The sequence below is a fragment of the Opisthocomus hoazin genome, chromosome 5 (genome assembly GCF_030867145.1).
Source record: "Opisthocomus hoazin isolate bOpiHoa1 chromosome 5, bOpiHoa1.hap1, whole genome shotgun sequence".
Classification (NCBI taxonomy): Eukaryota; Metazoa; Chordata; class Aves; order Opisthocomiformes; family Opisthocomidae; genus Opisthocomus; species Opisthocomus hoazin.
Window position 1 is genome coordinate 3,483,535 of NC_134418.1, and position 26,354 is coordinate 3,509,888.

At 44.8% G+C, this 26,354-nt stretch overlaps 1 protein-coding gene across 1 annotated transcript in view; it reads left to right on the top strand.

Annotated features, from left to right (window-relative positions):
• Positions 1–389: 389 nt before the first annotated feature.
• DDRGK1 (DDRGK domain containing 1) overlaps positions 390–26,354 on the top strand; it is a 40,160-nt gene continuing 14,195 nt past the window's right edge. Inside the window, exons 1-4 of the mRNA XM_075420263.1 lie at positions 390–504; positions 7,170–7,328; positions 17,349–17,455; positions 19,429–19,530. Coding sequence (XP_075276378.1) covers positions 417–504; positions 7,170–7,328; positions 17,349–17,455; positions 19,429–19,530 — 456 coding nt within the window. The 5' untranslated portion in view covers positions 390–416. The remainder of the gene's footprint in view (positions 505–7,169; positions 7,329–17,348; positions 17,456–19,428; positions 19,531–26,354) is intronic.

Consider the following 26,354-nt stretch of genomic DNA (forward strand, 5'->3'; position numbering starts at 1 on the left):
TCTCCAGGCTGAACAGCCCCAGCTCCCTCAGCCTGTCCTCGGAGGAGAGGTGCTCCAGCCCTCGGATCACCTTCTTGGCCCTCCTCTGGCCCCGCTCCAACACATCCCTCATAATTTTTAATTCCTCCTTCCCACGTCCCTCCCGGGGCACCCGCGGCCCAACCGAACTGAACCGGGCCCCACCGCCTTCCTCACCACCCGCCCCGGGGCCTGCGCTCCCTCACGCCAGGCCCCCCCCACCCCTACCAAGCGCGGGCTGTCCTGAGCCGCGCCGGCCCGGCCCGGCCCCGCCGCGCCCGCCTCAGCCCCGCCCCGCCTCAGGCACCCCGGGGGCAGCCCGCGGTCGGGGTCCTTGCGGCGGGGAAGGGGGTGGGACTTACGGAGGGGCGGTGCTGGGGGCGGGGCCGGGCCGAAGGATGGACGCCGTGCTGCTCACCGCCGCCGCTGTGCTCCTCGCCGTCCTCCTCTTTTTCGCCACCCGCCTCCGCGACCAGGCGAGGGCAGGTGGGTCCCGCCCGGCCGGGCCGCCGCCCCCGGGGCCGCTCCCCTCCCCGCCCCTGCTTTCAATGGGGTCTAGGTCGCGGGGGGCGGCGTCTCCATGGAAACCGCGGGGGGCGCGGGGGGCGTCTCGCCTCAGGCCTTCCCCTGAGGGGGAGCCGCCATGGCGGCTGGGGGGTTCCCGGTGGTTCCCCAGGGATCCCTGGCCGGCCTGCCGCTCCCTCCGCCCGCCGGGGTCAGCCCTCAGGCCCCGGGGGTGACGGCGAGGCCTGGTGCTGCTGCTGCTGGCCGGGGCCTGGGCCCGGTTCCCGGTCTCAGGCGGTCGCAGGGTGAGGGACGGCGGTGGGGGGAGGGGGGCTTGAAAGCCTGGCCAGGTTCCCGCTCTGGGGCCGGCCGGGCGGCGGGAAGGCGCCCCTGAGGGAGGGAAGGCGCCCCTGAGGTTCCTCCTGAGAACAGGGAGTGAAACCCAGGGCGTGAGGTGACAGTCTTCACCCCCGGCCCTCCCTGGCGGGTCCTGGGCCGGTTGATGCTCCTGTCAGACATGGGAGCTGCAGGGCAGGCCGGCCTCTCTCCACCCCGACAGGCTGCTTTACCTGCGTTTCACAGAAATTACCCGCTTCTGCTGCTTTTCCACCTCGCCTGACGCTGCGAGGGGTTCCACGCCGGGTTGAGGTGCGGTGTTGCGCAGACCCGTGCGGGGACGGTGAGATGAGACAGCACTTCCAGTCCGCCCTCGAACGATGAGTGGGTTATGGCAGAGCAGCAGAAGCCGTGGTGGAAGCAACCTTGTGTGGGTGTGAGTTGAGTGTTATGGGAAGAAGTCAGATGCGGCTGGGAACTTACCAGCCCTGTTGTGTTTTCGGAGTGGGAGAAGGGAGGTTGTGTAGCTTGGGGTTCTTGAGTTCAGATGTTTAGCCAGGACAAACTCTTTGTCGATGTAACAACACCCGTTCCAGGATTTGGGGTGATTTGGGGTTGGACTTTCTTTTGTTTTGTTTTTATTTTGAGGGGGGGAATAGCTTTGGTAATTCTTTTAAAAGGGGGGTGGGGAGGGAAACACAGCCTCAAGTGTAAATACAGACAGTCATGCCGGTGGAAGAGTGTATGCTGGTAAGGACTTTGTGTTAAAAGCAGGTTTTGCTGATAATAAGTAAATTTTCCAACATGTTTCCGTCTCACTTTTTCTTTTGTAGACCTGGTCTAAATCTTTCTTTCTCAAAATTCCTGAAATTTCATCAGACCCTAGTGAGTTAGGGCTGAGCTTGTGGTACAAGTGAGTGAAGCATGTCCTAGAGAAATGAGGCTGCTGGAAATATATGATTTCCTGAGCTTGCCCTGTATCATGACTTGGGTAAATAAGGGGCTGTGAGGCTTGGGAGGGTTTCTTTTTGTTTTCTTTCTAAGTGTACAAAGTTCTAACTAACTTGAAGCCCACGCATTTGTTTTAAATGGTCTGAATTCTCAAAAAGCTTTAATACTGCTAAGTACTGTTAATACCGATAAGGTAATAATTTTGAAGCCTCTTTTTCAATGGCATCTTTTTGACACTTCCACATTAGTCTTGCCTTTTTATTGTGGTTTTAAGGTAATTTCTACTTTAATATACTGATTTCTGTCATTATGAAGTTCTTTACGGAATCTCAGATTGTGGGGATGACGTTCTCTTTACACAACAGAAGTTCTTTTTCAAAACCATTGGCGCTATAGTGTATTTAATATCTGCAAAATTTGGTCTTAAAGAGGAATTTGCTTTCCTGTTCCTTTTGCTTATGTGGAAAATGGAAGCTGCTACAATTCTGCTGGTAAATCTGTGTTGTCTCATGGAAAGGGTTTGAAACCAGGGACACTTGACCTAGAGAACTGGTTGGTAGCTCTCACCTTTTTAAAGTCTGGGAGTAGGGGCAGCAGCTTTTCTATGCTCTTTCATGGGGAATTGTGCTTTTAAAAATGTTTGGGACTTGCCTGCTTTAGGTAATAAAGGGACCTAAGGATCCCAAGAGGTAAATCCTGTAACTTTGTATTTCCTTTGAAAGGTCGTTTGGAGCAGCACAGTGTTTCCAGCAAGGTCGTGTCTGGACTTGTTCTGCTGAGAACAGGGGAAAAAAACCACAACCCTGTAGCATTACTGGCTTCTAGACATGTTTGGCATATGTATTTGTAAACAAGCGCTAATGCGATAAGCTGCACGGAGCAAAAGCACCTCCCCAGGGAAGCCAAACATAATTCCCCCTGTTGCATTTTGAATCACTTTCTCGTTGGATTTCACAGGTTAGGTTTAGCATGAAGGTAGAAGGTGCTGGATGCCACCGGTGTGGTGGGAAATACCACCGATGTGTGAGGGTGCAGTAGGTGGAGCTCACGCCGCGTCTTGCTGGACCGCCTCGAAAGTTGCCAGCCCAGGTGTTACCCTGATGGACTTGCTTATCTGATATGCCTGATGATAATGTGCTGTGAGAGGGAAAGGACTCCTTGTTAAGAAAAGGTTTTTGCTCTGAGTGAGTAGAAATTTGCAAAGTGTTGTGAGGGAGCAGATTTCTACCTAGGGGATATAAAATTAGGTCCAAAGAAGTCTGAGCTCTGAAAGATTTTGTAGTATTCTTTTGTAGTGACGGAACAGTGATGCTTCACATCCAGTTCAGGAAGGAGCTTTGCTTTCAGAGCAGAGTTCTGCTCTGTTTCCCTTTGGGAAGGAGCTCTGACAGTACTACCGGCGTGTCACAGTTGCTGCTGTGTGCTGGCTGACAAGTCAGATGAAACAATCCCCGTTGCTGCCTCTGCACTGTGCTGATGTTTCTGAAAATGCAGAGGCAGAGCTGCTCTCAGCACAGTGGTAAACCTGCTGTCCCCAGAAAAGACGTATTGTCTGGTTTTTGAAAGGCTGAGTCAGAAACTGGAGAACATACAGCTTAAAATATGAACTAAGCCCGTGTCCATTTTGCAGACATCTGTTTAATTTTTTGTTTGTATTACCTGTTAATTGGAGGGCTTTATCTAATTAATTTCTTCTGGCTTCTGCAAACCACCAAGCAACTCGTGGATCAACTTGTCTCGCCTATGTGGTGTTAGTCCTTAAGTTTCACTCGGATGGCTCTATATCAAGTCTAATTAATCCTTCTGTGACTAATCTCTGCCTGAACTGGCTAGCCTGGGGTGCTGCTTGTGTCTGAGACCTCTGCAGCTACAGGAAAGTGAAGAAATGCATTCAGATAAGTGCAGTGGCCAAACCACGCCCTGTGCTGCAGGAGGAGGTAAAAAAAAAATCACAGAGCCAGACTCCAGAGAAAATTATTCTTGACCTCAAATCTGACAATCAGTCCAGTTCTAAGAATAAGAGCAAGAAGTTTTTTGAATGTTTTCTGTGTGTTCTTTGAAGCCACCAGTCACACCCCTCCGTGTGCCGCTCTAGTCAATCTCTGATACTTCCAGTTCAGGGGGAGAAGAGAGCAGATCTAACTTTGTAGGTACTGGAACAAACGATGTGTCGTGAGCCACGTAGGCAAATCATTGGCCCCTGAGGAACCAGCCAGGTAGAAGTGTGTTGCAGGGGGAGTAAATGATTCTTTTCTCTTCCCCCTCATGAAGGATGGGAAGAAGTGCAGGGCTAACATTCACGTTGTTCAAATGACCATCCAGCCTTGCAAACAGAAGCTGGGGGAGGGAGGAAGCTGTATTAAAGCATATCTTTTCCTACTAAATGATAATCCATAATGTCTAGGTGTCTTCTGTTGTTTGTCTGAATGCTTTGGAGATCTGACCAAAGGGCTATGAAGATGGTGAGGGGATTGGAGCATCTCTCCTACCAGGAAAGGCTGATGGAGCTGGGCTTCTTCAGCCTGAAGAAGAAAAGACTGAGAGGGGACCTTAGAAATGCTTATAAATATCTCAAGGGTGAGTGTCAGGAGGACAGGGCCAAACTCTTTTCAGTGGTGCCCAGCGACAGGACAAGGGGCAACGGGCACAAACTGAAGCAGAGGAAGCTCCAGCTGAAGATGAGGAAGAACTTCTTCCCTCTCAGGGTGACGGAGCCCTGGCCCAGGCTGCCCAGGGAGGCTGTGGAGTCTCCTTCTCTGGAAATATTCCAGCCCTGCCTGGACACGGTGCTGTGCAGCCTGCTCTGGGTGACCCTGCTTGGGCAGGGGGTTGGACTGGGTGACCCACAGAGGTCCCTTCCAACCCCGAACATTCTGTGATTCTGTTGTCCAACAACTGCCTTGTGTGTCTGACCGTGATATGGGTCAGGTCTGGCGGGGTTTTTACTGCTTTCTGAGCGGTGTTAATGCTGGTCAGTTTTGAGGAATTACGGCATCTCCTGTACAGAATTAAATTGACAAAACAGAATGGCTTGGTTTGTGTGTTTGTGAGGGTTAAGCACCTCGGTTTGAAATTAATACGTGGCTTATAAATAGATTCCTCTTTCACAAAATGCAAAACAGTGTCTGTTTCACAGGACAACGGGAGCCAAAAACAAGCCCCAGAATGAACGAGTGCTAGGACTGCATAGCTGATACGCTGTGCGGGACCACCTTTGGAGGTTGCTGAGATAGACACACTGAAGCTTTCAGGAGAAAGGCTGCGAAGGTTTAAGTTGCAGTGCATCTCAAGAACTTAAGAGAAATACTGCATTTGTATAAAAAGTCTTTTTGCAGACTAAGTGTTGCTGGCATTTAGTGATTTCCCAGTAAGTGATCTGCTGCTCTGCTGTTGCAGGATAATGCTTTCCTCACTGTTCTGTAGCATTCAAAATAAGCATTATCGTGCTATAAATAAGACTGGGCAAGTCTTGAAGCAAAAAGATCGGATCTCTGGAGCCTGCATGCTGTAAATTATTATAGACCTGTTTTGGTCCACAGATAAAAGGGGTGGATGAGAGCAAGAGGGTGACAGCGGTGTGATAGGCGCAGTGACTCAATTCAAAATGTCACGGTGCATGTTAGTGCTGGAGTTTGGGGGCCTGCTGACATCCTTGGTGCAGCAGTCCTGCACTGCTGATGGCTTTTCTGGCCAAAGACTTCCCCAGATTACTCTGCAGCCTGCTCTGAGCTCAGCGCTGCTGCTGCAGCAGCATTGTTATCAGTACCAAAGTAGCTGCTTTGAAGCTAGTTGAGATATACTGAGATGAGCTGCAAGCACACCTTTGATCGTCATGTAGATGTAGTCAGAATGAAGCTTATTTTCTGATCATAGATATGCTAATAGGAGTTTTTTTTAGGAAGGCATTGTTTGGATCAGAGGATGCTGGAGATTTGGCGGAGCATGGAAAGCATTTTGTGCTTCTGCTGGGACACAATATAATCTGGCAAAGCACAAAAAAATGTGTCCTGAGTTGAAGCAGATAAGTAGTTCTGCAGCTTTTCATGAGACCGTTTGGATATGTGCCTAAATTAAGGCGTAGTAGTTAATACTTTGCAGGATGGAGCAAGTAGCAACATACACAAATATCAGTTACGCTTATCAACAGGATATGCAAAGCAGGTATCAAAGATGATGATATTCTGCCATTTTCTGATTATTTTGGCATGACTGCCATAGGTGATAGCAACAAGATCATGGAGGTCTCAAAAGAAAAACCCCAGGGAAAGGTTTTCTATGGAGAACTTCTGAAATGAGCCCACCGGTCAGTTGTTTCCTCCCATGCTGTCTCCCAGCTGCTCCTCTGTTGAAGATGTCCCTGCTCCCTGCAGGGCGGTGGGGCTAGGTGACCTCTAAAGGTCCCTCCAACCCAAAGCAGTCAATGATTCTATGATATTGCTCATTTGTCAGATCTTAATTAGTAATTGCAGCATATGCAGAGAGGGTGGCAGTGACCTTTGCTGTTTTGTCTTGCCCTACATCTGTTTGTTTGGAAACCCGCAGTTTAAATCAGCGTGGTGGAATGAAGTTACCCTGTGTGTATTACGGCTGAAATTTGCAGTCCTTATTTGCTATTCAGGGTTTGTTTCAGGTGTAGCGACTTACATATTCCATTGTAACATGATATATAATACATGACTTATATATTCCATTCCATATTCCATATTCCATTGTAAACATGCGTGCTCTGAAGTTTGAATTCAGATGAATCGACTTCTAAATTACACAAGTACACAATAAAAGTAAAAAAAGAATTAACAATCGGAATGCTTTAGAATGGGGGGAAAAAAGTACTCCTGGGTCCTTGCCTTTTGGATTAGACTGCTAGTTCTGCCAGATGCAGGGAATTGTTTTCTGGCAGAAGGGAAAACAGATTGTCAGTTTAGATTAAACAGAATATTTTTTTGAGCACTTGGGGGGAGGAAGAGTGTCTTTGTTTTGTGGTGTGGTGATTTTTTCTTGGATTTTTTTGTGTGGGCTCTCTCAGATCAAATATCAGCAGCACTATCTATAGCTTTGTCTTTACAATGATCTATATGCTGTTGTGAAAGAGACTGCTGTTAGGGTAAAATTTCCATTGCACATAGCGCTGTGCACAAATAAGAAGGTTCCAGTGCATGATGCCTCTTAATCATGGGAAAGCAACTTGCACGTATCTCCTGCCATGCAGGAGAAAACCCACACAAGAGTTGGGGAGACAGTCTCTCCTTTGGAAGACAGCCCTGATACTGCGCTTCGGGTTGCAAGAATTGACTGGCAAAAGGACAACTGTAGCAAGCAGAGATGGCAAATCTCTCACCAGTTATATTTCCTTTTTGCAGCTGATGAGGAACACCAGCAAAATGTGGCGGCAGCAGCAGTGGCCAGGCCTCAGCCCCAGCCTGAAGAGCGGGGAGATGGGATGCCAAGGCGCCGGAGGAACATGGGAAACCGGATGATGGCCCAGAGGAGAGCGCAGCAGGCGGAAGACTGGGTGGAAGGTAACGTTTGATTCAGTTCATCTTGCAAACACTGAAACGGACCGTAACAGCAGACGTTAAGGTTGGGGAAGTAGTACAGTTGCCTCCTGAAGAAAGTTTTTCAGTTTTGCTGACTGTGAGTTGTTTACAGCTTGCCTATAATCTATTTCCCTGTCTTAACTGATGCAGTACGGGGAGAAGTTGTCTCTAGATACCACTTCAGCTGAAGTGTCCAGCTCCTGCTGTGGCAAATTGTTGCGGTTTGTTGTGCCAACAGTGTGTCACAACATATTCTTCACTTACTTCCTAGAAACTGCCTTTTGTCTTTCCTGCTTAGCCATGCAGGTTAATATTTGGGTAAGCAGAGTCTGCGCCTTGCTCTAGAATACTGAGCTGTAGTAAAGTATTGGTTTCTTGCAAATCGGTGGGAAGCATTCATTCCCCAATGTGATCTCTGCCAAATCTGGAGTTTTCTTTCCGAGAAGCCATCCAGGTGGTGATCGGAATCGAGCCGGTTGGCTCAATCACCACAGACTGCAGCGTTTTGTCTTACTGCCAGCAGGTTGTTGATGAGTCCTCTGTTCCTGTGCTAGATTTACAGTTAATAGCTATACTTCTGCGGTGCGGTTGTAGGCAAGAATATGGTGATAAATAACATCTTTCTACACCCTGTAAGCCTCACTGCCTTTTCTGGTGAAACTTCACACGTTATTATCTTTATTACTAAAGAGACGACATCACCATGATTCACCTAACTGGATTCTTTCTACTTTCAGATGGTGGGTTAAATGTTCAGGGTTGCTTCACTTGAGTTTGCAGTGAGATCAGGGTGTCTTTTTGGTCTGCAGTAGGTGAGAAACAGTGAGCACACGTCTGTGTGATGCCTTGATTAGGGGCTAGTTGCACTTTCTTCAGCTTTTCTTGTCTTGCAGTTTGTGGAAAGCGGCGTGCACTCCCGTTGGCAGGTAGACATGCTATTCGAGCTAATTGTCTAAAACGGTTTCAAAAGTGGAAAATTGACAGGCCTGAACTTTTCAACTTTGGTTATTGCTTTTCATGTGATAACATCCTGGAAAGAAAATAGGATCTAAAAATCCTTCACTGTGAACTCCAGACATCAGAAGTTTGACTGCCAAAGGCTGACTGTGAAGCTGTCAAAGCAAACGGCTTATCTTACTTTGTCGTGTTAGCAATAGAAGTAGCTGTGTCATTGGGCATTATGAATAATTCTTTTGCAGCTTACTGTACATCAGATAAAAGTGCTGCGGCTTTTGCATTAAATTTTCTTTGAAATGATGTTCCTATTTCATTAAAGTTTTCTTAAATTTCCTTTTCAAATTAAAACAACTTCTTGCGCTTTGCTTCTGCTTTGTGCTTCTGTGTGTCTTTATTCCTGTTTTGGGATAGTCTTTCTAAGGGCCTGAGCGCGGGCGTATGACAGTAACACCAAAGCCTGTGGAGACTGAGCACAGACTTCAGCAGTATGGCTGCATCTGTGCTGCAAAGCCCTTAGCCTGGCCCTGAGCTACCTGTATTAGTGTTTGGGTTGTTTTCTGCTTAGAAAAGGGTGTGTTGAATGTTTTGAAGCCCACTCTGTGGACACATGGCATAGGCCTGGGATCGCTCTTGGGTCTGTCCCCTTTGTACAGGGGCCACGTGCATTTTCTCTGTGTCACTGCAATACAGAGCAGTTTTGTCTAATTACTGCCTGCATTTGAACCTGTTGAAACAGCAAGTTATCCCCACAGCAGAGTTTTTTGTGTTATAAAAATTAGTAGGCTTGCATGGAAGGAGAGCACGGGATGCACACAGTGAGCTATGGTCTCAGGCATTGCAGGACCAGTTGGGGCACCTGGGGCTGAAGAGCAGTTATCTGGCAGTGTAGACAGAAACACCAAAACAACCAAGTGTGGTTTCTTCAGTCTTGACTCGTAAATGTTCTTGTTGCTTTACAAGGCTTCTGAACATCTGCAACTGAAGTGGGTTTTTTTTCGTTGTTAAAATATTGTTAGATTTGTTAAAATGTTTTACTAGCAAGTTTCTGTTCTGTGTGTGGAATTTCCACTCTGGCCTGTGTTTAGCATTGGGCAAAGCTGCCTGATCCTGCTCTTTGTCACCCTGGCTTCTGCCACGGGTCAGCGCAGGCACAGCACCAACCATCGCTGGAAGATTTCTAGCACTGAACTGGGGAAGGGCGTGCGGGTGCTCTGGCTGTATCTGTGTTATGCTTGCAGACACAGAAGTGGAGTCAGGTGGGAACTGCTGCTGTTATCACCCAAGTCTTCTGCCTGTCAGGAGCCAGTTCTGCTGACTCTAGGAGAATGGTCTCAAAGCAACACTTGCAGGCTTTGGAGTTGTGGTTAGCATGAGGGTTTTCTGTTTTCCATCTAACAATCAGATTTCAATTCCAGAATGAGAAAGAAAGCTTCAAGGGTAAAATAGTAGCCCACGGTTTCTGCTGCCTGTGCGAAGTTGTTGTATTTTGCCAGTACTCAAATCTGTTGCAGAGGAATGAGGGGAGGAAAAACCAAAAGAAATTGTGGCACTAGGATCAGAACCTTGATAACTTTTAATTGTCCCTTCTGTAGATGAATTCTTAATCTTATTTACTTGCAAGTCTGGATAAGGAGTCATTTAATGCAGACAAGGGTAGTAAATGATTGTTTTGAATACTCAAATCTACACCCATTGCCAGCGGAGCTAAACCAGGTTATAGTTCTTCCTTTACCTCAGTGTGGTGGGATGAGACACCTAAATTACTTGCAGATTATCACGGACAGAAAATAAACAGTGAAGCACTAAATGCCTCGACTTTCCTACCAGAACTGCAACCCACGCCGCGCGCGTAGGTTCTTTATTCACGGGTTCCGTGTGGGCTGCGCTGTGCTGTGGGGGCAGGCCCGCTAGCCAGGTGCCTACGCTGGCTCGGTTTGCCTGAGTAATGTTTTTCAGTGGTTAGTTGAGTACTCAAAGGAGGTCATCTGTTATGAGAATATCAACGTCTATTAATATGTTCTGATGACCAAAGATTGCTGCGGAGATATTTTTTATTGGTGACAGAGTAGTTCTCAAAATGACTGAGACCCCTGAGCTGTGTTCCACTGGTGTGACTTCCAGGCTGGCTTTAGAAAAATAGAAAAATTGGTTGGCTTATATTGTCCAGCTTAATTCTAGTCATAGTACTACTGTCTATCCTACAGCCCAGTGTAATCTAGGCGACTGTTGTTAAAGTCTGTGTGCCTCAGAGGACATCTGCTCTGCACATTGTAGCAGGGTGCCTGTGCCTTTCCCTGTGGAAAAGGAGCCTGGAAGGAGAGTTCTGTATTCGTGTGGTTAGGTTGCTTCTGCTATCCCAGCTAGCAGACTTAATTAGCAATGTCGCATCTTAATTTAAATTTAACCCAGACAGAAGTGGCTTTGTGGGGCTAGCTACAGCCAAGACAAAAATAAACTCACTGCAAGGCATAAATGTGTGTGGATTTCAGGCATTAATCATTTGGGGCAGGAGAGGCCAAGCTAAGCAGGGGAAGGAAGCAGGGAAAGGAGGTGAACTGGAGTCAGGTTGTGGATCATCTGGGGCATGGGGTAGTGTTAATAAATAGAATTAGCCAATTTCAGATCCTGCTTATTTATGGACTGAGGAAGGTGTCTTTGGCTCTGGTTTTTGCCTGACTGATGCTCTGAGTGCATCCACTTGAACTTTGATCACCTTTAGGTACATGCAAAGATGTTTTGTTGAGAACTTTTATTTGGTTGCTGGTCATGTGCAGAAAAAGCAGTGGCTCAATCCTAGAGTTGAGCTTGTGCTTCCAGACCTGCTCATTGTGTCTTGAACACTGTAAAGAGCTCTGCAGTGATGTCAGTACTTCTCTTCACCCTACGGTTTTTGCAGCTTGGAGCAGAAGATTACCCAGCCAACCTGGTGTTTGCATAAAGGTTTTAGTACTCTAATTTCCGATGCAGTGACAAGAAACCTGCAGGGATGAACTTACAACGGCAGATTTGGTTGGGTCGTCTTGATCCCGCTGTGGTAGAAATAACGAGGATGGTGATCTAAGGCAAATGTTGGTTTGTTTGAAGGACTGTTATATGTAATTTCCAACAGTGACTTTGTGGATACATGTAGTGAGAAAACCTGCCCGCCTCAGCACACCGTACAAAGAGTTTGCAGAGAGACAGAGGCACACGCAGGCAAAGTGCCTTTTCCAGGATGGTTCAGTCAGTCGGTGAGTAGGACGCAGGTCTTGCAGTCCAGTTTTTCTGTCACTTGGAGTGGTGTCTTGGACCAAAACTTGCTGCTGTTGATTTGGGGCAGGTGGCATTTTTGTTGGCTGAAACTGGTGGGTGTCACCACACCATGATTTAGGGTAGTTAAAAAGAAACAGACTTCTCTAAGAAATGATAGCAATCTCCAAACCACCAAGCAAAACAAAGACCACTGGGCAACCCTCTGGGTGGAAGGCTTTGGTGGGTGCTGTGGGTGAGGCTGAGCTGGATAGAGAAAGAAATGAGGCAAAAGAGAAGAACGTGCCAGGAGAGCCTAAGCAGCCCAGTACCAGTATTCCAAGGAATATTTTCAAGGGTTTAATTTTGAAAGGTGCTCTCTTCCACATCCTACAAACAAATGACCTCTCCGACTTGTTGCAAAAAGTGTTGCCAAAAAATGGGATTTTGTGTGGATTGTTATGTTTTGATATTTTTCCTTAACAAACAGAAAGTAAATACTGCGTCAAAGAAACAATCTGGTTTTGTCAATGGCCTTTATTCCTAACTGGAACAAAGGACAGGCTCTCTACTTTGGGCAGCAGCAGACAACTCCAAGAGGTTAAATATCCCAACGTCTGCATGCCTTTGCTCTGAGCTTTTAGCCCAGTATCTCTGAGCACAGGTGTAGGAATGTCCAGTACGGTGAACACTGGGTTAAATTTACTTTACTTCCACAGAATTGATAATGATAAAGCCATCAGCTTTTGACAGTCTTGAGTGCTCTATCTTGTAAAATAAAAAATGATAAGAAGTTAACTGTTGCAACATAAAATAAACTAAATTATAAGTTCCTCTCCTCTTTTGCTTGGCAAGACTTGGAGATCAAAATCTCATGTTTTTCTTTATAAGTGTTAATCACTATTGGGGAAGAAAGCACGAAACAAACAAAAAGAGGTTTTAGAAGTTTAAAAAAATACAATATTTGGGCATTTTAAAATGCCCATTATTGCTTTGTGTAGCTTTCAAATCTTGCATCTAAAAAAATCTTGCATGAGTGTTCTCTGATAGTTTTGGAGAAAAATAATTATATCTTTATATCCCTATTCAGTGATGGATACTGTACATAACTTAAAAAGAAGAATGTGTTTGTGCTGAAATCTGCCAAAATAAGAAGCACTTTTTCTGAGCATACTGTCTACCTCTCGTGTAACGGTGCATCTCTCCATACTCTGGTGTGCTGCAAGATCTGGGAAATTTATAAACTTAGAAACACTGATGTGGTCCTATGCTGTTCTTGTGAAACAGCTGGTAATAGAGCTATGTTAATTGATGTAGCAGTTGAAATAATTTTAGTGCTTAATCAGTAGGAAAACCTTTCTAGTACAGTTAAACTTTGACTACTAATATCCTAACTAGTGAATCAAAAGTTAATTTTGACTTCTATATATTCATATAGAAAGTAACTTTAGTGTTATCAAAGTATCCACAATGTGTGTCTGCCCTTGAGACATTTCGAGTGCAGATGGTGTGTGGAAGAGGTAGGTGTGTGGTTTCTCAGTTATGCCATATGGCTTTATTCGAGAAAAAACTTCAAGTCGTTTGAAATCTGCTCAGAAGGTGTGGTGTCCTTCGCTTGCTGTCCTTTTTCTGTCCTAAGTGTAGACTGATTTTTGTGGCTTTCGATTAATAAGTCAATGTCTCGTTCAGTTCCTAAACTGGATAGCCACCAACTTAAAAAAAAAAAAAGAAAATTAAAAATTGTTATGGCTCTGCCACCGCAGGGCTGTGTTACTCATGAATGCCCACACCTTTCCATGCCCTGGACCGATTCCTTCCAGCTGCTGGTGTCATAAATCTCTTCAGTGTTGATAACACGCATATGTCTTCTGCCTTCAGGATGAACTGTTTGTTTTGCCTGGCATCTTTCGCCCCCTTTCTCTTACTTCTTTTGTTAGGTGCTGCCTAAATAGTAAACAAAGCAGCTAGCCATGCTAAAAGACTTCTTGTGAGCAGCCACGTGTGCCACTCGCATCCTTTTTTGTGGATGGGAAATCCACTTGCTTCACTCCCAAAACTTAATAGGAAGCAAAATGGACGCTTTGATGTAGATGACAAGGGCAACTACAATATATGGTGTGAGTTGATTCATTTGGAGGTTTTACACAGTAGCTGGTACATTCCTGTCCTGGTAGAGAACATCAGCATTCCAGCACACTTTCTAATGGTATTGGGAAGTATTTTTAAAACTAGTCTGTAAATTTCAAGAGATTCAAACACTTGTGTGACTTCACCGTTTCCTGTTGTCCTGCCTCTCAGTGTGTTCCAAACATTAAGGAAAAGCTATGATTCCCTGAAGCTACCGCTCAGCTGGCTAGCTGAGCAAAACCCATGTTTGTGTAAAGCAGAATATGTAAAGTGGTGTGAAAGTGTCACTGTAAGTCAGACTATTTCTGCTTTCTGTCTCTTAGGGGTGGAAGCTGGTGGGAGGGCTTTGCAAGCTCTGGAAATGTTGGTATAGTTATATTGGACTCTGTAAAGATGGACCAGGATGTGTTGGTAGGGTTGTGACTCTGGCTGAAAGCAGTCCTGTTATGTCAGATCCAAGCAGTTTGTGTGAAGAGGGTCCCGTGTGCCTTGAGGCTTGCTCCATCAGCACCGTATCGTGAAGCGGGAACAGGACTTCTTACGTCCTGTGGTTCTGTGAGCAGTTAGGAACAGTCACTGCTGAAAAACTGCTTGTGTCAGGTTTGGAGCCTTCCAATTCTCTCCATTTCCTGTCATGACTCCGTGTACATCCCAGAACTGCCGCATTTTAAGACATCAGATAAACTGGGCAGAGCACCACAGAAGATCAGCCTTCAAACAAAAATACATTTTCAGCTTCAACTATCATAGAATCATAGGTTGGAAAAGACCTTTAAGATCATGAGTCCAACCATCCACCCAACACCACCATGCCTACTAAACAGTGTCCTGAAGTGCCACATCTACAAGTCTTATAAACACCTCCAAGGCTGACTCCACCACCTCCTTGGGCAGCCTGTTCCAATGCCTGACCACCTCTTTCGGTGAATAAATTTTTCCTAGTATCCAATCTAAACCTCCCCTGACACAACCTGAGGCCATTGCCTCTTGTCCTATCGCTGGTTACCTGGGAGAAGAGACCAACGCCTGCGTCACTACACACTCCTTTCAGGTAGTTGTAGAGAGCGATAAGGTCCCCAACTATACGATGATGTCTGATGTTGTGAGGTTTCCCAACCCAGTATGTACGCGGGCTGGTCAACCCTAGTGCTCTGGGTGATGATGAACTGCTTTCACAACAAGCAAGCACGATTAACTGAACATCTTGCATCACATCTGAACCCCAGGGGCCAATGGAGTGCGCATTCCCATGGACTGACCCACCCCATCAGGTCTGCTAGTGTTGGCAATGATGAGTATGTGAAAAGTGATTGTTAAAAGCTGCTGAAACGATAGCTTCTTTATGTTAAAAAAAAAAAATCTCTCTGGCTGTGTGCAGCATCCACTCTGCTTTTGCTGTAGCTATTCTGCTATAACAACCGATTGATTCAGCAAATCCTTTTACCACGTGCTTATATTCTTGTCAGCATGTTCAGGTTTATTTAGCACAGACTAATTGCACCCAGGTTTAGTGCCCTGTTGACCTTTAATGCTCTGCTGAATCATGGGCTGCGTCTGCATCGCTGTCTCTGTCTTTTGTTGGATGTAACTCCATGCACTGGAAAAAGCTTGGAGGAGGTGGTACTTCAGGGATCACATCAGACGCTTCAAACGGGCGGAAAGCAAATGCTGCTGAACAAAGGGATGTTTGATCCAGGACTGGAAAAAGGCTTTAAAAGCCTTTCTAGACTTCTGCCTGAACTCTGGCTCAGGTACTCTTTAATATAGATGAAATCGGAGAAGCACTCGGAGCCTCAGGTTGAATAGTGTCATAGATGGTGTTTTATACTTGTGGTGTTTTCCAGAAATAATTTTCTGAAGAATAATACCAGTATTGAACTGTTCATTTTGGAGTAATAACTGCTAATGCTGGGTTGCTCACCCGCTGTGTTTGGAATTCCCCTTGGCCTGGTATTTCAAATATAAATAAAGTTATTTTAAGCTTCAGCAAAATTGTAGAAGCAACTGTCTCCAACCTGAGTGTCCCCTGTTGCTCTCTTTGTGGTGTAGGGAGGGGAGTCCTTTTGATCATCTCAGTAATCAGATACCAGTAATTCTCTGAAGCCCCATTCAGCAAGCATGCCTGATATTAACTTCCATATCCTGAAAACAGCTAAGTTATTTGAGAGCCACCTACACGGCTCTCAGTTGCATTTGTTTGTGATGCTGTGTCTCGATGGCTTAACCATAGTACCATACTGTGTATTGGAATTAGTAAAACAAGAGTGTTTCAAACCTATTTCTACGTATAAAAGAAGTGTGAGTCTCGTGTGTCCATATGCTCCTTTAATAGCAGCTTTTTAGGGTTCCCAAAAGAGGGGCCCAGGCGCTCTGAAGAGAGCTCCCCGCAGCAAACATCCAGGCACCAGCCCTACCAAACCAGTTCTGGCACGGTCAGCTCCAGGTACGGCTGCTGCAGGTGCTCATGGAACGGGGTATCAAACACGATGGGCTTTCTCTTGGTAGCCTGGTCTTAGAAGCCAATTGCTCAGGGGCTGTGTAAGCGGGGAATTGGTTTGTTTCCCTGCAATGATGAGGGCTAAAACTTTACCAAGGAAGAACTTCCCCTGCACACTGGTCCCCTTCACCCTCCCTAAATGAACACTGCGTTTCAGGAAAACAGCGGGAGCGGGCGGTGCCGTTCCTCAGATTACCCAGCGGACTTCACGCGTGTGGATCTGAAGCCGGTGTCAAGCGTGAAAGCACTGTGGATACTCAAAGTATAAATTACCCAAAAAATGGACCCATGTGATAAAGATCTTTCATTTTGATTCTGCCATCCGATTCAGATGCATGAATCTATATATTGTGTAGTGTTTGATGAAGTGAGCTGATGATTTCTCTTTGAGTGTTGATGTCAATACACAGTACTTATGTTGTAGGATCAAGGACTAATTTAGATTAGCAAATAAAGTGGCCAGATGTTCACGAGACATTGGTTGGGGGGGAGGAAATAGCAGTCTTTAAAAGCTCTTTAGTCTTCCTTAGCCACTGAGTGAGCAGATATATAATGCATTTGCACATCATTTGAGCATGACGCTTTCATATTTGACGTTTGCAGAAATCATCTTTATAAACAACCAGTTGTCATACAACAGGGAACTATTTAGGTGTAGTTTTGTTGCAGTTGAGCCTAAGATTTGCCTTGCAGGGAGGTTTTTTTTTCTCTCCTCCCTTAAAGGTTGGTTATATCAGGCTAGAACTAGTGGATGAATGGCATGCATCTGAATTCCACTCTTTGAATGGATGTCTGTTGTGCTAAGCTTCAAGGTAAATGGGAAGAAAGTCTGCAGGTGGCTGTAGAGCAGTTAGATAATGACAACCATTAGCGTATTTTATCTGTAAGAGAAAGTATATCTTTTAATTGTGGAAGGGAAGAAATGTTTATGAAAAGCCTTCCTGCAAAAGATCAAGGAAATTTTTACCTCTGGCTTCACTTGAGTGTGTGTTTGCCTGGTTGCTTCTACTCTGTGGCTTTGGCAGTCCCGTGTGGTGTTTTTTTTTTTTTTCCCTTTTTCCATCTAACAGGTCTTGTCTGAAGTGTATGTGTGTCTCCTTTTCATCTGCTGCCGCTTTGCTAGGAAGCAGTGACATTTCTCGAAGGGACTTTTCCAGGCGATTTAAAATTTGTTGTTGACTCTTACGTTGCAGAGGAAGATGATGCTGAGGAGGTGCCAGAATTTCAGGTGTCTGGGAAAATTGGAGCGAAGAAGCAGAGGAAATTAGAAGAGAAGCAAGCCAGAAAAGCACAGAGAGAGGTAAGCATTTCCTGCCACGTAGAAAGCCCAGAGCAGAGCCTGAATAGCAGTACTCAGCAAAGAACTGGTGATGACAGACACCCCAGAAAGGCAAAGGCAGTGTCATCGCTGCAGCGGTTGTGTTTTGTTTTAAAAAATGTAAATTCAGCTTTTTGTGTGATATCCCAAGAGGACTGTGGAAAATGGTGGCTCATTTTCTTTCCATTAAGTTCTCTGGCATTCTCCTGGGGAGGAGAGAGGAGTTAAACTCGTGAATGCTCTTTATTGGATGTTTCCACTGGCTTGCAGCTTAATGTCAGTGCTGTCTCCCCTTAAAAATACACTTGAGCCCACATAGCATTGTTTTAACGCTGGGTCCGTGACCAAAACCCTGGGCAGTTCTGAGCAGTGTTTGATGTGCTCTCATAGTGGGAAAACTTTGTATGAGTTTGTCTATGTTTAGCCATGTTTATTGTTGTTATGGATTGGGGGAGATGAAAAGCAGACCCTGTAATCCTCTGCAATCTAGGATGCAGACAGATTTTGGTTGAAGTTTGGCCCTTAAATAGAGACCAAGTATGCAGAGCGAGCACACTGTAGTTTTTCAGTTGTTCTTTCTTCAATCTGTGTGCAAAAGTATTTACTTAAATACTGTTGTATTTTTTCAGTTTTGCCCAGCATTTTGCTGTTAATTCCAGGGAAGCAACAGGCTTTTTGAAACTCACTTTCGGAAGCGTGCTCGTGGATAGCAGCAGGTTATACATTAATTCCTGTTAGTTGTTCTGTTTTTGTTTTTTTTTTGCAAACTCTGTATTGTTCTGTAACTTGGAACATGGGGTTGCAAGGAGCAGATAAAATTTAAACAGCCTTTGCATAACAGAGGCTGGAGTGCACGGTGGACTTCATACGTTTTACAAAAGGACAGGGTTTATAAAACTAATAACATTTCTAACATATAGGGGTCCAAACAAAGCCAGTGAAATCCCGTCTAGAGAATTTTAGTGTCACCTGACATTGAAGTCTGGTTTCTGCTTTAGACAGTAGTGGTACGCCCGGTAGATAGGGCAGTCAGTAATAAACTTGATTATTTTGTTATGTATAAACTTCCATTACAATCCTTTTCTCACTCTGTTTTAACCATTTTGTCATTACTTTCCATATTCATACTATTCAATTAGACTCCTTTTTGTGGAAAATTTGAGCGAAGTTGAATAAAGTTAGATAAGCATCAGTTGGTGGAGTGAGGAATCTTTTGTTTCATTTTAAAACATGCTGATTTTTATTTTCCCATGTAGACAGATAAATTTGTCGGTTAGGTCTTTTTCTCCGAAACATTCAAAGCCACAAATCCTCTTGTTCTCTTAATATATTTTCAAATTTAAATATACTGAAGAGACTGAAGAACAACTTAAACCAAATCTCTAAACAGTACACTAAACACCTCTTCCGCCCCCCCCCCCCCCCCCCATTTTGCAACAGTCTCTTTGCTAGGTTTGGTTTAAAAACAAATAATAAAATGATTTGAAGAGACCAGTACAACTTTTTCTTTGAGAGGTTCTGCCTAGGTTAATGATAAAATAGTGTACTTGGTTTTGCAGAGTTTATATTCCCCTCTCCTTTTTCCCCTCCCCTTAGAGGGGCAACATTCTAACTGAATTCCAAGTGAGGAGAAATGGAATGCCATGACACAATATTGCTTAATATCACTATAGTAATAAGCTCATATGCACATATGAAGCTTAAACCCTTAATGAGATACAGATAATGCAAGTGACAAGGGTGATTTCTAAACTTACCACAGATTTAAGTATGCTGAAGATCAGGGCAGGGGAGTTAAACGATAATGACTTTTTATTATTATTCTCTTTACTGTTTCTTTCTGAACATGCATCTAGGAAGACAGAAAGAAACCCCTCTGTGGTATCACAATATGAAATTAAAAACTGTCTGTTCAGGAAGAATAAGGCTTGGCTTGCATAATGGTTTTTTTTCAGGCTGAAGAAGCAGAACGAGAAGAACGGAAAAAACTTGAGTCAATAAGAGAGGAGGAAAGGCGGAAAGAAGAGGAAAGAATACGTCTGGAGGAAGAACGACAGGTGGGATTGGTTGTATTTATAGATGGAAATTTTGAACCAAGTTTGTCTTTGAGATTGCTTCTATGTAAGGTCTGTGATCAGCAGAACTCCCTTTGGCTTTCTATTGCATACATTTTTAATTTGGCTTTTTGTTGCTCTGTTTTGTTTGAATTACAGTCGTACTCAGTTATTTCAACTGTAGATCCCAGCTTTGTTACCTTAAGTGCTTGGCAGAAGTGAAAACTGCTCCGAACGTCAATACACACATGTAGCAGCATGCACCCACCCACAGCTGAGTCTAGGGCAAACCGAAACCCAGCCTCCTGGTAGTGGATCTGCTACTGCTGTAAGCTGTAGAGACAGATGGGTTGGTCGGTTTGTTATGTTGACAAATGTAGCTGATAAAGTTGGCCCTTGGTTCTTCTGGGAGCTGTTTAAGTGCAGGTGCCTGAAGGAAGGGGCTGTACCTAGTTGTGAGAGAAATTCTGGGGGTTGCTTGCTTGGTGTCTGACAGGAGAAATTTGGTTATCACCGAATCGTAGAACAATGGAGGTCGGAAGGGACGTCTGGAGACCATCTGGTCTATCCTACTCAAAGTGTGTCCAGCTAGGGCAGGCTGCTCAGGACCTTGACCAGCCCGGCTTTGAGTGTCTCTTAACGAAGGAGACTTCACAATCTCACCGGGCCCTTGTTCCATTCTGCGCGTTAGCGCTGCCTGCCTGACAGCTGTAATCAGCCAGGCAGAAAGTGAAAGACATCAGCAACCGATTTCGCAACTGTTGTGTAAAATTACACAATTTTCTTCTAATTGTACAAATTTACATATGCTTCACAATTAAAGGTTTCTAAACTATGCATACGAAGGTGTGTGTTAGCAGGAGTGATCCAGAAAAACAGGTGTACTGCAGCTGAAATGCTTTTGTTGAATACGTTCATCAGTGAGGGAGGCAAACTGATTTCAAAGCTGCTTTGTGTATTTTGGACATCAGTGCTACTGGCTAAGAACAGGAGTGAGTTTCATGCTCTCTGATGCTTGAGCAAGTTGTGTGGTAGCTTTGCAACGTCTTTGTGGAGGCAAGGACCAAGGTGTTCTACTCAATCCTATGCTGAGTAATTGCTGTCCCGGGGGAGCATAGCCCTCAGCTTTCAATGTGAATTTTTGGGGATACTTAAATGCGTGTGGAAATTTGTGTTTCTGGTTTGTAGTGAGCAGATTTATTTTAATTTGTTCTAAGCACAGGTTGTGTAAGTGGAATGTGTTGCTGATAACATTTTAAAAGAGGAAAACACAATTTTTCCTTTCCTTTCTTGGGGCATGAAGGCAGGATGATTTTTTTTTAATTTCTTTCCATGCATTACACATGCAGATTGTATCCATGAGATCTTTTGTAGAATGTACATTTAGCTCTTGGCTCATCCCCCTGCAAAATCCTTTATCTTCTGAGCTCTCTGTTTCCTTTTCATCAATAGAAGGCTCTGGAATTTCAGAAATTGAAATGAATGAGGAGAATGTTGGTACCACAACATCAGGATATGTAGCATGGTCTGAGATTTTGACTTGTAAAGCAATTCGAAGAAATTTCAGGGGCCCAGGTATGCCACAGCTGCCCTTCTGAGGAACAATGTACAGATTTAGAAGTGCCTGGTAGTGGTCCAAGTGTGAACCCTGAGGCTGGATAACTGATCTCAACTAGCCCGAGCTGCTCCTGTGTTAGCCAAGCTGTTTCCTAACAGCAGAACTATCAGCCTGGGCTTCCTGCAGATCCCTGTCTACCACTTTTCCTCTGCCCACGCGCTTCAATAGCACCAGCTTGTGACTTGTGGTCCCTGCGACCACTCTGCTTCTCTCCTGAGTGTTGCCGATTTCTCCCCCTTGTACTTCCAGTTCAGAAAGAGGTGAGACGAGCTCTGGCTGCCTCTAAAGCACCCATCTGTTGCCCATCCTGCTTGCCACGGAGCTTGGCATAACAGATAACCCAGCAGTTTCCCTCCAGGGGTGTATCTTTCAGGTGTTTTGTCTCCACCCAGTTCCCTAATATTTTTTTCCTTGACATTCTGGGAATTCAATATCCTTGAAGCCCTGGCTTGTTGAACTGAACCGAATGACTCCAGTACTCTGGGGGGAATTAGGAAGGCACGCTAGCATTGTTTAAACATCGCTGCCCTTAGAGGAGGCTAATGAACAGAATTTCAGTTCCCTGCAGAGCGGTAGCCAGCACGGCAGGTGAGCTGCTAAGCAAACTGCAGCTGAGCTTGGCCAACCTGGTTAAAAGAAGCTGTAGCCCAGGAGAGAGATGTTATCCTGTTAACTGCCTGCGGGTTTGACCCAGGGCTTAGCAGTGCAGCTGGCTGATCAGGGCCAGTCAGGCAGGGTTGAGAAGCTGAGCAGAAAGTAAGGGTGAAATTCTAACTAGAGGTCTCTCCACACAGAAAGTGCTTATTAATATGTTTAGCATTTTTTTTAATCCACTTCTGTTCCATTTAGGGCTGAGTAATTTATTTTGGTTGAATGAGGAAAAACTTAATTGGTTTTATTTTTCAGTATTCCTAGTAAAGATTGCACTAAAACACTTCCTCCTCCATTTCGCAAGGCTCAGTGAAAAAGAGGAATATAAACTAAGGCATTGGGGGTTTTTATTTTATTTTTTAAATTTTGTGCTCAGCAGTCCAAAGGAGTACGTACTAGATTTTTGAAAATTGCTTAGAAGCCTGAATCTAGCTTGCTATTCACTTTCGGCAGTAACTTTCTTGGCTACTTAAATTCTGTCATTTTAACCTTTTTTTGTTTGGTTCACTTGTTTGTTTATCCCAGTAGTCTTTATCAGGGCAGCAAGCCAACCCACCGGGCTACATCAGGAACATTATCCTGCTACTCAGGGGAAAGTGTTCTCAAAAATATTTTATGTTTTGCTTGGGTCTAAGAGAAGTTGATAATCCAGTAACCACTCAATGTTTTGAGCGTGGAGCAAAGGAAGTGTGTCTGACAGTATTTCATGTCCATCTTCAGCTGTTTTCTAGTAATTTTAAGTCTCTGTCTTCATCTGAGTCTTTAACAGGAAACAGAACAATTCGAGATTTGTACGTGTTTAGGCTGTGTTGCTTGAGTTCCTGCTTCAGTCAGCAAAGAAAGCAGTATTAACAGGGAGCACAGCAATAACAAGAATTCAGTGTTTTAGGCTTAGCTGGGTGACAGCAGGGGAAGCAAACTGAGTGACTAGATACTCGATTACTGTGCAGGTAAGCATAGCCTGTCTTTATGATCATAACGTCTTACCTTGTTACAGACTGGTTGTGTGATGTGAAAGATAACTGCCTCTCTCTTCTAGGCCTACGTAAAGGGATCGTTGGATTTATTGTGGTTTTGATAGATACATAGGATAAAATGTCGTTTACACTTTCCTCTAAAGAATTCTTTGTTTCACAAGTAATATTTTGTCACGAGTAAGGCCTTGTAGGCAACACGTGATGATACTATTCCCCCGTATAAGTTAGGAAAGGGAAGGGCAAAATTGTGAAAGGTAGCTTAAGTAGTGGTTGTTTATTGTTTTACTTGCTGCACATTCAAAGATTTGAACACGTAAATTTAGTGGCTATGCTTCATTTAATTGCAAATAAATTTAATTAGTGTAATTACAAGAGAAGCGATGAGCCGTTAGTCTCAAAACAAATGCAACCACCTTCTTTAGCTAAATTTCAGTTGAATCTTTTTTCAATCTCTCTCCCAAGAAGTGCTGCCAGAATTGTGCTGACTTCTGTGAACACCGAGATTTCCTTTGTGTAAAGGAGAGTTTCCTTTCAGCGCTTCAGCTGCAGCCTTACACTAATAGCTGAATCCTGGTCAACGGCAGTGGGCGATTCCTGCGCCATTAAATACCGTCCAAAAGTTTGTCAGATGGTGAGGGAAGCCAAATAGACTCAGGGGGATAGAAAATCATGTTGCAGCGTGCAGATCTTCTAGAAATTCCCCAGTGTTGATCTTTGATGAAGTCACCGGGGCTGTTAACCCTTTCACACGCACACCCCACTCGAGTAGTTTGAGATACGGAGTCTAGTGGAAAGAGTGAATTCTTGAGTCAGATGAAAACCCACTTTGTTTTATAAGCAAGTGGGTATCTCTCTCCAGTTATTTGTGGGCAACTGTACGCAGTGCTATACTACAAGTGGGCACTGTACCTTCAAGGCAGTTATTGATGCTAAAATCTTGCATATTCTTGAGAAAAATACCCCCCTGGTTCTATTTAAATATATTTGTATGCACATATAAATAAAATGTGGTTGCCCCTTGGCTTCGGTGTTGCAAACCAGATGATGTATTTTTAAATTCAAGTTTCCTCTCCAGTGTTCGGATGACCTGATTGGCTATGCATGTGAGGAAGCTCCTTTATAATTGGCATTTGCTTCGTCTCTGCTTTACCCTGGGGATTTCCCTTTCACTCTTGGAGTTTTTTAGTGGTGAGATGGTTTACCAACCGACACCTTATCAATGAGAACGAACTTCCTCTGATGTTGCAAAACAGTGTCTTCATACAAAGCCTTGCAGATTGCTCACAAAAGAGCTTTTTTTTCCCCTGTGCACTGGGATTTTTGTAGATTTTACTCGCTTAGCCTAGCTTTGCCATGCTAAGGAAACTGCTAGTGCAGATGCAGGGCTCGCAGCTATCACTCTTCTGCACTAAAACGCAGCGTTGAGTAGGGGGTGTTGCTGTAAATCCATTGCAGAGCTCTGGAAACAGAGCTCGATACAGTAGAGAAACTACCAGTCTTCCAGCGAGCAAGCTTTTAACTGCTGTGGAGCAACAGGCCACAGTGCGAGTGGGAGCTGGTGTTTGTTCGCTGTTACATTAAAATAAGATGTGTATTGCTCAAGCATAGTTATGCCTGAAGTTTCAAAACTAGGGCAACTTCCTTTAGCCTTTCACTTTTGCATTTAAGTGCCTAAATAGAAATGGTCTGGATCTTCAGAGCTATAGAAATGGAGATTGGCTAGTGATCCCAAGGGTCCTGTCAAAGCTTGTGAGAACCAGGACCCTAAAGGTTTGGCTCTTTGGATATTTGATCATGTAAGAACAGGCACCAAGTTTTAAAATGTTGATTGTTGAGTTATTTTGTGTAGTATTATGTGAACATTGAGATTTGTGTGCCTCTCAGCAGAGCTTTTCATTATCTGTTTGGCATTTATCCACTCTTCATACATAAACAGTGCATTTCTGGAGGCTGACAGAGGCTACTGCCTAGTTTCAGTTTAAGCATCAGTTTTCAAGTGTGTATACTTTCTTGAAAATTAATTTCTCCTAAGGAAATACAGCTTTCGGGAAAACTCATTCTACTCCGATTTTGAGGGGATAAGGACTGTTAGGAACACTTGTTCTATCTTTCTAAAGGTATTTTATTAATTTTGCGTCTAAACAGTGGGGGGGAGGAATCTTAGAGATCCATCTGCTCTATGCTAAGTTATTCACTGTAAGGTCCCTTTTTGCTTCCCCTAGAACCTGCACTAACAGCACAGAAATTGGATGTTATACAAGGAGGGTTTCTTCGGTCCCTGAACCTCAAAGCCTTTGGCATGGGGACCAGTACGCTTTTCCTCATTCCAGAAATTAAGGAGACGGCCACAAACAAGGAACCAAGTGGTGGCTGAAGAGAGTCCAGTGTTTGCTCTACCTTCCTCGCTAGCAATGAGATCCCTTCCGCTTAGCAATCGAATAAGCTGCCTAGAAATGATCTGTTTGTCAGCAAGTTGGTCCTTTATCTGATTTGGAGGAGAGATGGCACAGCGCGCTACTAGCAGTTTCCTCTCCGGGAAAGCTGCTTAGGCAAAGCTCTCAGAAAAGCTGCTTACTCTGTAGGCCAATATCGCTTAGTCTCAGTGCCACCTTAAATGGGTTACTGCAATGAAAGCTAGAAACGGTGGTTCAAGATCTTCTTGCTGGGCAGTACTGTGAGGATCCTCACCCTTTGCTAAAAATAGTAATGCATGATAAACCTCCAAAGGCTGCAATCTGTCAACAGTGCAGTTACTCAAGCAGCATCCCAGGACCTCAGAGGGATGTGGGATCCCAAGAGTCAAGGTCTGCTTCCAGCTCGAAGTCTAAAAGAGTTTTCAACACGCTGTGGGTTTCGCCTGGTAAAAGATTGAGCTTTTGTGCAGTTGGCACAATTAATGTTTTTGATGTCCTGGAAATAATCATCGTGGTCAAAGTAAGAGGCGACCAGAAGGTAATGATTGGAAAGGAGCCTCGGAGCAAATCCAGGTCCTCGGTGGGCAGGCAGGATGGGGGGAGCCTGGAGAGCAGTGGAAGGGCTGGGACTGGGTGCAGTGGGAGGTTGGTGCTGACCAGATCCAGTTTAGGAAGGGGTAAGGGTGTTGGAAAGCGTTTCCCAGAGCGCTGGAGGTCCACAGGCTGCGTGGAGCTCTGGAGGCTCATGGGTCTCTGCCACGCACGGTGGGACGTGGAATTTATAGCCAGTGTGCAGAGGTAGAGTCAGTCCAGCAGGGATAATGTGGGCATTTTGTCAGAAAAAGGAGAGAAGGAAAAATGGTTTGAGTGATGTAATTTTTTTTTTTTTTCAATAAAGACAACGATCAGAGTGAGAGAGTTTGTTCTTCACATGCAGTATGGTAAACTGATCAAAAAGAAACCTTTACACTGTAGCAAGCCCCCCAATTTGGGTACCATTTGGGTGGGTGAGGAGAGAAGCAAACCTACTTCAAAAATAAAAAAAAAAAGGCAAGCAGCTGAAGGTGAGCATCTGCAGTTACCAAATTTCCATGGTGCTGGGATTTCCCCGCCGCCCCACCCATCGCTGAAGGGAGGTGGCCCAGCTATTATCTCTCCACTGAGCCA